This window comes from Rhagoletis zephyria, unplaced genomic scaffold (genome assembly GCF_001687245.7).
Source record: "Rhagoletis zephyria isolate East Lansing unplaced genomic scaffold, Rhagoletis_zephyria_1.1 Rzeph_scaffold_11338, whole genome shotgun sequence".
Lineage (NCBI taxonomy): Eukaryota > Metazoa > Arthropoda > Insecta > Diptera > Tephritidae > Rhagoletis > Rhagoletis zephyria.
Window position 1 is genome coordinate 6,490 of NW_016168415.1, and position 12,837 is coordinate 19,326.

The window sequence follows — 12,837 nt, forward strand, 5'->3', positions numbered from 1 at the left end:
TTACTGGCCATCCCCCGCCGCTATTTTTTTTTTTGCATATCGCTCTACTCGACATGCAGGGGTTTTCATGTCGCGTGTTGGCTTTTCACTTTTCACTTTGTATTTTGTTTTTGTTTTTTTGCTTTGTTTATTTCACGATTATCTACTTATGAAATATATGTATGTATATTTAATCGGTCGTTTTTTACTTTTCTTTCGGCAGCTAAATGTACGCGTCACCACCATGGACGCCGAGCTGGAGTTTGCCATACAACACACGACCACCGGCAAACAGCTCTTCGACCAGGTCGTCAAAACGATCGGTTTGCGCGAGGTCTGGTTCTTTGGCCTGCAATACACCGACTCAAAGGGTGATTTAACATGGATTAAACTTTACAAAAAGGTAAGAAGTTCAACTGAAGTCATTTTAAAAATAGTTTTATTATTATTTTTTTTTTTTACATATTTTTGCTATTTGATTTCGAATTACGAAACTCTTTGTTATAATTAGGGAATTCACAAGACGTGTTAACCATCGTAAAATCTTAAGCCTGACATATTTTTATGTAAAATAACGATTAAAATGGTTTTAGAGCGTTTCTAACTACACCGAAATGTTTATTAAACTGATAAAAAATATAATTAGCCCCACCTAAAATCATTTTAACCGTTATTTTATATAAAAGAATGTTAAGCTTAAGATTTTACGACGCTTAACATGTCACGTGAATCCCCTAAATGAGTATTTCGGTTTATTACTCGGTGGCTATCACTGAAAGCTACGAAAATGCTATCACTGAACTCGGAACAGCTACGCACGTAGCATATGGGTCTTTCCATGAAAATGTAAACCGAAAGTGCAAGCAAATGAATTCAAACGGCTTTATAACATTAAATTTCGTATTCAGATGGCGGAAAAAGGTTTTGAAAACGCGAACCGGGGTGAGAGAAGAACTGAAAAAATTAAATTAAAAATTTAATTTAGTGTGGGTTACTAGTAAAAATATTCTATGGGGTAAAAATCTGTTGCGTACGTTATTGTTTTTTTTTTTTTAATAAAAACTAACCAGAGTTAATTTCTATTAAAAAATGGAACGATTGTAAAGGTACATCATTTAGCTTAGTTTAGGAATTTTTTAAAGAATAGAAAAACTTCCATGATTCGCCGACTTTCGCATATACAGTATCGGTCATATCTATAACACGCCATTTCAAAGTGATATTGTGTGCCACTTATGCTTATTTATTTATTTTTAAGAATTTTCAATTAAAATACAGTACTTTCTCTACCAAACCCCATATAAACCCAAGCTTAACAATTTGTAGAAAACTTCAAAATACGGCAACAAATTTTCACCTAAGTTTCAAACTTTTTTCTCGGAAGTCTTAGAATTTTTTTGAGTACACAGTTTTTTAGCCACTGCAATTTTAGTCTGATAATGTGCAAATTTCAAGTGGCTACGAATTACCGTTATTTTTTTTAGAATTTTTTTTGTCGGATTAACTCAATTTATTTGTATGTGAATGAAAACCGCAACACCTTTGGCGAAAAAATTTCTAAAAAATCAACGGTAACTTTCAGTCACTTGAAACTTGCACATTACTAAAATTGATTGGGCTATAAAACTGTGTATTCAGAAAAATCCAAACACTTCCGTGAAAAAAGTTTGAAATTTAGGTGAAAATTTGTTGCAGTTTTTTGAAGTTTTCTACAAATTGTTAAACTTGGGTTTATGTGGGGTTTGTTAGAGAAACAACTGTATTTCAATTGAAAATTCTCAAAAATAAATAAATAAACATAAGTTGCACACAATATCACTTTGAAATGGCGTGCTATAGATATGACCGATACTGTATGTATATGTGCCTTCAAACTACTTCTTTTTTGTCGCGTCCGTTATCACCTTGTTTTGAACTGATATTTTCCACACCAAAGTTTCGAGGAGCCAAACATTCTACCGCTTAGACTTTGTTGCTTTTTCAATTTTTCCTAATAAAAAATCGTGGTACAAAATAAAAAATTTAAAAAATAAAAATATTAAAAATAGAACCCTTGGGTTTGCAAGATAACCGTAATCTTGTTTTTCAGTAACTTCTCTTTTTCTGAGATTTATGTTACTCCATAAGCGTACGAATGTCGCGTGCGGCTGCATGGAAACACCCATATGTATATGCATGTATGTGGTATGTACATACATATGTACATCATAACTACTTTGAATGGATACGTTCATAGCAATTCCGGATTCAGTTATCGCATTTTCGTAGATTTCACGAAAATCGGACTAGGATGGATTCAGTGATAGCCCTGATATTAAATCCGACGACCGTCATATTCCTCCAAAAAACATAAAATGCATACAAACAACATGGAACCACAAGACAGCTGATTTGCAGCATCCCACTTTCCCATTTTTCGCGGAAAATGTCCGGACTTTAATTCTCTCTTAACTTCCCTTATCTAGATTTTCGTCGTTAGATCTTCAAATCAATCAATGCCCAGAAAATAAATGAGAACGGCAAAGGATACAATTTTTCACGACAGAAATGCACTTGCTAATCTGTCATTGTCTGCCGAGCGGCGACCTCTATAAGAAACATATTTTTTATAAAAAAAAATGAAAGTCCAGTGTTTCCGCCGTACATACATACGCTTTGTTCAATAAAGAAGGATGCGTAATTTTTTATATTTTATCAGCATGTTTGGTAGATTTGTAAGTGGCGATACCTTTTTTTAATACACACTTCAGTTCCACCCAAGAAGCAGTTGTTTTTCAAACTGAGTTCCTCGAACGCAAAGCATTTGAAACAGTATTCTTATGCTGCAGCCAAAGTTATTAAGAACTGACGCCAAAGCCAAAGGGAATTCATATTAGCCTGAACTCGCGCAGGCAACGTTTGCATGAAGCAATTTCCCTGCAAAATCCCTGCTTAGCGCAACTCACACGCACACTTCTTTCAGCGCACTGACGGAACACCCAGACAAATTTAATTTCTGGGGATGCCTTTCAGTCTGATGTCCAGTGTAAAATATCCTTCAGCAACTTGCGGAGAGCAACGAACGATTATCTCTCAAATTTGAAAATATCCAAAAAAGTACGCGAACTCAAAATTAGCAAAAACTTGCAAGTAGGGATGAAACGATAACATGCAGGTAACGATACCGTTACTTGAAAGTAGTGTCGTAAGAAAGTATCGATACACGAAAAATATCGGATTTAAAGTATCGATACCTACTGGTATCGGTACTTTTGGGTATGAAGGTATTCCGTATGAGCTGGATTAAATTAAATTTTTTAATAATACAAGTTTATAAGTTGACAAAATTCCATTATAGTAAAAATTTGCGGATTTTATATGGTGAGTTCTTAGAAAGCTTAAATCTCGATACGAAAGTAATAAACATTAATGGCCTTATTCATATAAAATAAAGACGTTTTAAAAAAGGTTTACGAACTTTAAAATGTATGAAAACGTTATTTTATGAACCTCTTTAAAACTCCTTTATTTTTTATGAATAAGGCCATAAATAAATAAAAGACAAATAGTCATATCTAATCATGTCCACACAATTAGTTTTTTTTTGTTTGTTAAAATTTATTTAATATACATATGTGAAAATCAAAAATACGTTTTGATTTACTTATGTACATACATACATAATGGCACAATAATTACTATTTTTATACCCAATGGCATTCGTACAGCCAGAATCACCGGCCATAAAGACCATAAAGTACTTGAAACGCGTTAAAAAGTATGTGGATAAAAAGACAGCAGATGGCCACCAACACAACAGTGATGTTAGCGACGAAGACGACGATGCTGACGATATGGTGAGCCTGTCGTATAAGTAACCGAAAGAGATACAGCGTCATTAGCAAGCAAGAACAGATCTCTAGTTTTTCAAATCCGCTTTAGAACTGAGTTGGGATGTAGACAACGCGCTAAACGAAAGTAATTCTTGTGACCCCAAGTGTTGTTTTTTTGTTTCGTTTTGTTTCGTTTGACTTATGATTTTAAAATTATCATATTATATTTAGTATGTATCTTCCAATTTAGCGTAGTGCTGAGTACTGTTTTCCCTTATTCAAATTTTACTCTCATTCATACATACATAACTTTTTTTGGTTCCGCTGAATTCTTGTTTTTACAATATTAAAAAATTATTGTGTCACTCTATTCTCATTCTCACTAATGCACCCTTAAATGAATATAGACTGGATCAATGCCATTCTCCACATGGGTAATTGTTTTACTAGTTTATTTGAATCGTACTAAAATTACGTTTTTATGTTAACAAAAAAAAAATGTTGGTCATTAATATTTGTGCACAAATTTCTTTCGGCAGGTTTTAAATCAAGATGTGAAGAAGGAGAATCCCCTGCAGTTCAGATTCCGCGCCAAGTTCTATCCGGAGGATGTGGCTGAGGAGCTCATTCAAGACATTACTTTGCGTCTGTTCTATCTGCAAGTGAAGAATGCCATACTGTCCGACGAAATTTACTGTCCACCAGAAACATCCGTACTTCTCGCCTCGTACGCCGTTCAAGCGCGTCACGGCGACTACAACATGGGTGTACACACAGCTGGCTTTTTGGCCAATGACCGTCTGTTGCCACAACGCGTGATCGACCAACACAAAATGTCCAAGGACGAATGGGAGCAATCGATAATGAATTGGTGGAAGGAGCATCGCGGCATGCTGCGCGAAGACGCCATGATGGAGTACTTGAAGATCGCGCAGGATCTTGAGATGTATGGCGTGAATTATTTTGAAATTCGCAACAAGAAGGGCACCGAACTGTGGTTGGGCGTTGACGCGCTCGGTCTTAACATCTACGAACAGGATGACAAGCTGACGCCGAAGATCGGTTTCCCTTGGTCGGAGATCCGCAACATTTCGTTTTCGGACAAAAAGTTCATAATCAAGCCAATTGACAAGAAAGCGCCCGACTTCGTCTTCTTTGCGCCGCGTGTTCGCATCAATAAACGTATTCTGGCGTTGTGCATGGGCAATCACGAATTGTATATGCGACGCCGCAAACCCGATACAATCGATGTGCAGCAAATGAAGGCGCAAGCGCGTGAGGAGAAAAACGCCAAGCAACAAGAACGGTGAGTTGGGGTGGGGGTGACAGGGATTTTCGAGCTTTATTAATTTCGCATTGTCTGATTTTAGTGAGAAGCTGCAGTTGGCACTGGCAGCACGTGAACGTGCCGAGAAGAAGCAGCAAGAGTATGAGGATCGTCTGAAGCAAATGCAAGAGGAAATGGAACGCTCACAGAAGGATCTGTTGGAAGCACAGGAAATGATACGCCGCTTGGAAGAGCAACTACGTCAACTGCAGGCAGCCAAGGACGAATTGGAGCTGCGCCAGAAGGAACTGCAAGCCATGTTGCAACGCCTTGAGGAAGCCAAGAATATGGAGGCAGCCGAGAAGGCCAAGTTGGAGGATGAGATCATGGCCAAACAAATGGAAGTACAGCGCATCCAAGACGAGGTGAACGCCAAGGACGAGGAGACGAAACGTCTGCAAGACGAAGTGGAGGAAGCCAGACGTAAACAGGTGGGTAAACTTATAAAAGCATTGATGTTGTTGAAATTGTGCCGTGGCAGACGGTAGAATTGTGGATTAAGCTAGCCGCATCATTCGTAGAAAATCTATGAATTCGAATGAATGCTACGAATACGAAAAAAATAGCTTTCACTGAATTCGAGTGAACTCGAAAATATCGTTACTTCGAATGCTGCACATTGATGATTCGAAATCAGCTGCTGCAAAGGAAACAATAGAGACATAGATACTATAGGTCATGTTGCTCCTGCTGTCCTACCAGCCCCAATGGCGGAGTGAGCAAAGCACTACAGCGGCATTTGAGAGATCTGAACTCGATTCCGAGTCCTCGGGCAGCGGAACTTTTTCCCCTTTTTTAACTTTAGATTTTATTCTTTTAAAAAGAAAAATATATATATATTTTTTTTAATTTCTTTAAATTTTTATGATATTAAAGTATGTAATTAGGTTGTTATTAAACTATAATAAATTTGGAGTATAATAGGTATAATAGTATAATAGAACGGGGGTTCTATTTTTATGAGAAGCTGTTTTTCATGGCACAAATACAATCGGAGGTTTGCGACTGTCTGACGAGGAGCGAAAGGTATTAGAATTTTTGGTTTGTTTTTAATTTCTTGATGTTGGTCGGAAACTGGGCGTGAACCCAGGCCCGGCGGAATGGTAGAGCACACTGCTATTGAAATTAAACAAACAAAAAAATATTAAATAAAAGTAAAATATAAACATAAAATGAATTAAACTATGTAATTAACAAAGGCCCTAACCAAAACTTTTTTTGAAACTGCATTTTTCACAGAATTTGGTAGGTGGTATTAAAGAACACCTTCAATTAAAATTTTAAAGTGTTGTACAAAAAATAACGGAGTTACATGCCACTTTTTAAAAAATCCTACTTGATTTCGATACTCTTTTTAAAATATTTTTCTTCTTCTTCTGTAAAGAGAAGAATTTGTTAAGAAAAATGTTAAGAAAGTGAAATGAAATAAAACAAACAAAGCAAAATCAAATAACACGAAAAAACATTTAACACATTTTTTTACATTTCTGCAACGCTAATTACTCTGCAACAACAATAGAAAACGCCGCCGGTTTTAGAGAAAATTAGCTCGTTAATCTGAATTAACGCTGCGATCTGTCTAGGCTACAAAATATACATACATACATATTTGCGATATACTCAATAAAATATAATTTCGATCTTTTAGGCGGAAGCTGCAGCAGCGCTTTTGGCTGCATCGACGACACCTCAGCATCACCACGTAGCAGAGGATGAAAACGAGAATGAGGAGGAGCTAATGAATGGCGATGGTGGCGGCGATGTTTCGCGCGATCTGGATACAGACGAACATATCAAGGACCCCATAGAAGACAGACGCACACTAGCCGAGCGCAACGAGCGCCTGCACGATCAACTAAAGGTAAGCACAAGACAATAATTTGCGAATTTTGCGCCGTTGACTAACATAAGATGTGTCTTTTGCCATTATTAGGCTTTGAAGCAAGACTTGGCACAATCACGTGACGAAACGAAGGAGACGCAAAATGATAAGATTCACCGTGAGAACGTGCGTCAAGGCCGCGATAAATACAAGACATTGCGCGAAATTCGAAAAGGCAACACAAAGCGTCGTGTGGATCAATTTGAAAATATGTAAATTGTAACTGCGCGGAGTTGGGTGCGCAGTATTTCAGCGTGACTGGTAAGGCTAGGATGCCAGTCTTTTGTATAGAACAACAGGACCAATAGAAGCGTATACATCAACATTAAACCAGCAACATCAATTTACAGCATCTAATCAAACAAACTAAGTGAATGCACTTCTGCGCTCGATCGACTGCGTCCAACCAAGTCCATCGTTATTTAGAAGCAAAATTTATTGTTTACAAAACAAAACAAAACAAAACAAAAAAAAACTAAACAATGTTTGATATACTTTTGATAAAAGAAAGTCTTCGATGTCGCAAAGTAGATAAAAAACCCTAAAACAAAAAATCATAAACGCTTACAAATCAAATCTATAGAAACAATCAAATGCATTTTCTTACCGTTTTGGATAAGAGTTTAAAAAGAAATAAATCGAAGTATTGCGCTGCTCCTACTAAATATGTTTAGCGATTTGATTGTAAAATCCTATTAATTTTCTTTGTTTTTGTTTTTTCTCTTGCTTAGTTTGCGTAATATTCCTGTTTTTGGCATTTATTTAAATATCTTTAAACTAGGAACATGAATAGTAGAATATGAAAAGGAAAAGTGTGTGAAAAAGATATAAAACTAATTTTGAATTCTTATCTATTAAAAGCATTTTCCCACGCGATACTAAAAGTCAATTGTTTTTTTGTCTTTAATTAAGCTATTTCAACATAAAATTACAAACGTGGCAAACGTCAACCAACAACAACAAGTTTTTTTGAATCGTTCCGTCTTTTTAATTATTTTATTATTGAGTACCAATTTTATGTATACTTGCGGATATATATTGATTGGATTTTTTTGAAAAACTTTTAAATGATATAAATACTTTAAGGTATAGTTGTTCTATATTACAATTATTACACATTATTATTAAACAACAGTACTATTAATTTGAAAGGATAAATGGAAAGCTAATCATTCAAACGAGAAAAATAGAGCAACGGGAATCCATTTACATAAAAAATTGTTATTATTACTTGGCAGAATAATTATATTATATATAATATAATAAAATAAAAATAAACTATTGTATTATTAGAAAACCCCGAAGAAGACATTCTAAGGATTTAAGCATCCTAAGCATTCAGCGCGTCGGAACAAAAAAAGGGATGTTTAGTTCACAAAGCACGTGAAGAGATTTTTAAAATTTGTAGAGGTTGTCTTCATAAACATGTGTTGGGTAGATCTGAATCTGTTTATATACATATGTACATATATGTATGTATAGATATTAAATTTCGTATTACCAGGACGCCTGACCAAACGGCTGAACCGATTTCGATTCCATAAAACGTTTATTTTTTTTTTTGGAAAAATTCAATGAACTACTAGATCGAGCCACAGTCAAGACACAGATCGCAGAAATCTGTTGAAATTTCCTCTGATTTTCATTTCGTCGCCTCAGAAAACGAATGGCGAATGTGCAAAATCTACTTACTGTAGTAATCCTTACTAATTACTTTAGTATGGATTAAACAAGGATTAGAGACAGGAGTCACTTAACAGTAGTAAGGGATTGCATGTTCTCAAAAACTTTTGTCTAGCAATCGGTTGCTTGTGTGTGGAGGAGTTTGTAGATTTTTGTCATTTATTTTGGCAGGTTAAGCAAAACATTTATTAAAGAACTGGTCCAGTGGTTTAAATAATTGATTGGTCAACTTAGACTTAGTCAGACTCGGCATAGTATGGTTTGGTGGCGTCGATATGCACATACATAGTGTATAAAATGTTGTTGTAGCAGCATATAAATTCTCCAATGAGTTTTTGGGCAGTGAGCTGGAGTGACAGTCCTTGCTTAGATGTAAATTTGGGTCATTCCGGTTACTTAGACCCAATTGTCGTGTGAGCGTAGCGCATAAAAATGCACTCGAGTGCATAAAATAGATAATTCCGGTTGCAAAAGTCCACGCATGTGGGAAATATTTCTGATCAGAATTCATTGAACCGAATACTGGGCTTCCGCCCCGGAAAAACAAAACAAATTGTGGTATAAATACTACGCCACAATAAAAATAAAAAAATCCAGTTTAGCACGAAATTGCATCGTATAGTGACTTGGCGAAAATCACTTAGATTGTTACAGCGCCAATGAAGAAAAAACATTCGAGATCGATTGCAGCTCTGTAAAAAAATAAACAAACGGAAAAAAATGAGATGCGAAAAGAATGGTAGAAAGCATTTTATTTTGGTGGGAGCAAGTTTAATTTCGTGGGTCTGATGAGTTCAAGGATCACCAAACTGTTAAAAGTTGAAAAGTCTGTGGACTGTATGCCAACACTCCATTAAGTATTGCTAGGATGATGTTTTATAAATTTAAAGGTAAGTATTAATCGTTCATGTAATATCGCTATTCTTTTTTAAAAATTGTTTGAAGTGAAACTTTAGCGGCGGTTGGTTGGGTGGGAGTAAATTGGCAAATTCAGCGGAAATCGCACACGGAAATGATGCAACGGAAATGGTGCAACGGAAATGGAGCAACGGAAATGGTTGGGGCTGAAACAAGTACTTCTTATGTGTATGCAACGGAAATGATGCAACGTAAATGGTACAACGGAGNATATATTTTTTTTGAAGTGAAACTTCTTTAGCGGCGGTTGGTTGGGTGGGAGTAAATTGGCAAATTCAGCGGAAACTGTACACGGAAATGGTGCAACGGAAATTATGCAACGGAAATTATGCAACGGAAATGATGCAACGGAAATGGTGCAACGGAAATGGTACAACGGAAATGGTTGGAGCTGAAACAAGTACTTGTAAACAAGTAAGTATGGTATGAATTTAACAAAAACTTGCTAATAAAAGGTTAGAGGATAACACTTCGAAATAACAATACAAGAATGAAAGTAAAGGTGAGTACGTACATAGATAGAGAAAATTATAAAGGCAAAGATAAAAATAAAAACAAAAACAAAGATGTGTAAAGATAAAGGTAAAAACGAAGACCAAGGTAAATTTAAACACTTTACTTATATATATAAGGGCAAATGTGAAGGGGAATATGTTGATGAAGAAAATGATAAACATAAAAGTAAAAACAAAGATGAGGACGAGGATACCGATAAAAGTAAAGATGAAGATAGGGGAAGAAAGATTAAAGTAAAGGTAATTGAAGAGGAAAGGATATAGAGAGAGACACAGAGACTTAATCTGAGAACTATTTTGGGATTTTAGAGATTTTCGAGATTCTCGAGACTTATCGATTAAATAATCGATATTTTAATCAGTTTTGTTATCGATATTTATCGATTTTGTTATCGATATTTACCGATTTTGTTATCGATATTCATTGATTTTGTTATCGATAATTATCGATTTTGTTATCGATTCTTATCGATTTTTTCTCGATATTTATCGACTTTGTTAGCGGTGTTTATCGATTTTGTAATCGATATTTATCTATTTTGTTATCGATATTTATCGACTTTGTTAGCGATATTTATCGATTTTGTTATTGATATATATCGATTTTGTTATCGATATTTATCGATTTTGTTATCGATATTCATTGATTTTGTTATCGATAATTATCGATTTTGTTATCGATTCTTATCGATTTTTTCTCGATATTTATCGACTTTGTTAGCGGTGTTTATCGATTTTGTAATCGATATTTATCTATTTTGTTATCGATATTTATCGACTTTGTTAGCGATATTTATCGATTTTGTTATCGATATATATCGATTTTGTTATCGATATATATCGATTTTGCTATCGATATTTTTATTGATTTTCTAATCGATCTAGCTACCAATGGTATTATCGATGTTGCAATTGAAATTTTTATCGAATTTGTCATCGATTTTTTTATCGATATTTTGATGGACGTTATAATCGATTTTGCTATCGATAGAGTATGAAGATAATGGAAAAACAATAACATGGATGTTATTAAAACGAACAGTGGTAGAGGTAGGGATCTACATTGATAGCGAAAAAAGCGAAAAAATATAACCTTAAGCAAAAGCAGATGTGTGTATGTATAGATAGATAAGTAACGTAAGTTTCACTTCTACAGTGTGGCCCAGGCGCACTTACTTTTTTTTTTGCTAGTCTGCGTGAAATATCTACTTAATATTCTGGGCTATCAGCTAAGGATCAAACGATTTTCGTTCGTAGCTATTGGATTCAGTGATAGCATTTTCATAGATTCCACGAAAAATCGGCCTACGAAGGATTCAGTGATAGCCCTGATTACTTTAGATATAAATGTTGATAGTTTTCTCTTTTTCTAGCGAAGTGTTTTGAAAATGAGAATTTCGTATACAGAATTTCGTATACCGCTCGGTATGCGATAAAAAGCATGCTTCGTACTTTTTGCGGTCTACACGTGCGGTTTCTCGCATGCGTCGTCACGCAAGCGAGATTTTCCAGCACGTGAAGACGGCCGGTAAGCGAGCGATATATGTACATAGGGGTGCGAGTTCTATCCGGATTTTTTTTAATATCGGTATAAACGAATAACCGGATAGCCGAATATACGGATAGTCCCATCTCTAATAGTCTGTATGTATTTATAAATAGAATTCATTCTAATATAATTTCTATTTTGGATATTCTGTGTAAGTTGTATACTTATAGCAATATGCATAGTACGTACATATCTAGTAAATGTGCGTAAAAGCAATAAGAAAATAGTTTTCGACCAAGGTACTTTCTACATACATATATTTGAACATACATTTCGTTACCTTAATATCGAAAGGACCTAACTCATTTTATTTCGAAATCCAGCTTTGTAGAAAAGTCAGCAAGTTATTAACTAACCATTTAACTAGAATTTAAAAGTAACGAAGTATTAAAACTACATATAGCCTTTAATAAAAACAGTGTTTGACGAGAATTTGTAACTAAATAACTTTAATTTTTATTAAATTAAAAAGTTACTATGCCACAAAAATTAGATAGGGCCTTTCTATATTAAGGTAACGAACGATATGTACATACATAGTGAATAAGAACTTTTTTAATGTTATTGTTAAATACTGCTACCAGAGTACGAAATATACATATGTATAAAATGGGCTGCTAATTTTTTCTTCGATAGATTAGCGGATGAGCCAAAAATGGAGCTTTTTTTTTAAAACAAAAATGGTTTCTTGAAGGACAACAAAAACAGTTCAAGCTTAAAAAATCTGTATACAAAAAAAAAAAAAAATAAAATAAATTACCGTAATTATGAGAGCTTTGATGCTGTTTCTGGACTTTCAAAGATTCGTTTAAATAAAATTTTAATAACTCAGCCAAAATTTTACCGATTTTTTATGTCTTTGCAAAGAAACTCGACAGTCGGGTCTGCGTAACCGGAACGACCCAGATTTATATTTGGCCAAGGACTGTCACTCCAGCAACACTCCCCAAAAACTCTTTGGGGAATTTGTATGCTGCTACAATAACAACAACAACAACAACATGAAAGACTCAATTTTCGGAGGTAATTCGTTATGTATGTTCTTCTGATCTATAAAATAAAATGGTACATGAAAAACACGATTTAGCAAGTCAATATGAAAATAAAAATGCATCAATTGAACAAAGCAGCTATCAAATATAACATTTTATTTTATCCTTTTTTGCTAAACT

General features: G+C 34.9%; 1 protein-coding gene across 2 annotated transcripts; it reads left to right on the forward strand.

Moving 5' to 3' along the window:
- The first annotated feature begins 207 nt into the window (after positions 1–207).
- On the forward strand, positions 208–7,792 carry LOC108377024 (moesin/ezrin/radixin homolog 1). Of its 2 annotated transcripts, XM_017633280.1 has the most exons (6): positions 208–382; positions 4,199–4,225; positions 4,331–5,097; positions 5,162–5,549; positions 6,767–6,979; positions 7,052–7,792. In XM_017633280.1, the coding sequence occupies exons 1-6, from the start codon at positions 224–226 to the stop codon at positions 7,214–7,216; spliced, it is 1,719 nt and encodes a 572-aa protein (XP_017488769.1). In that variant the 5' UTR covers positions 208–223; the 3' UTR covers positions 7,217–7,792. The 2 variants fall into 2 exon arrangements, with proteins under 2 accessions (XP_017488769.1, XP_017488770.1); XM_017633281.1 differs by lacking the exon at positions 4,199–4,225.
- Positions 7,793–12,837: the final 5,045 nt, after the last annotated feature.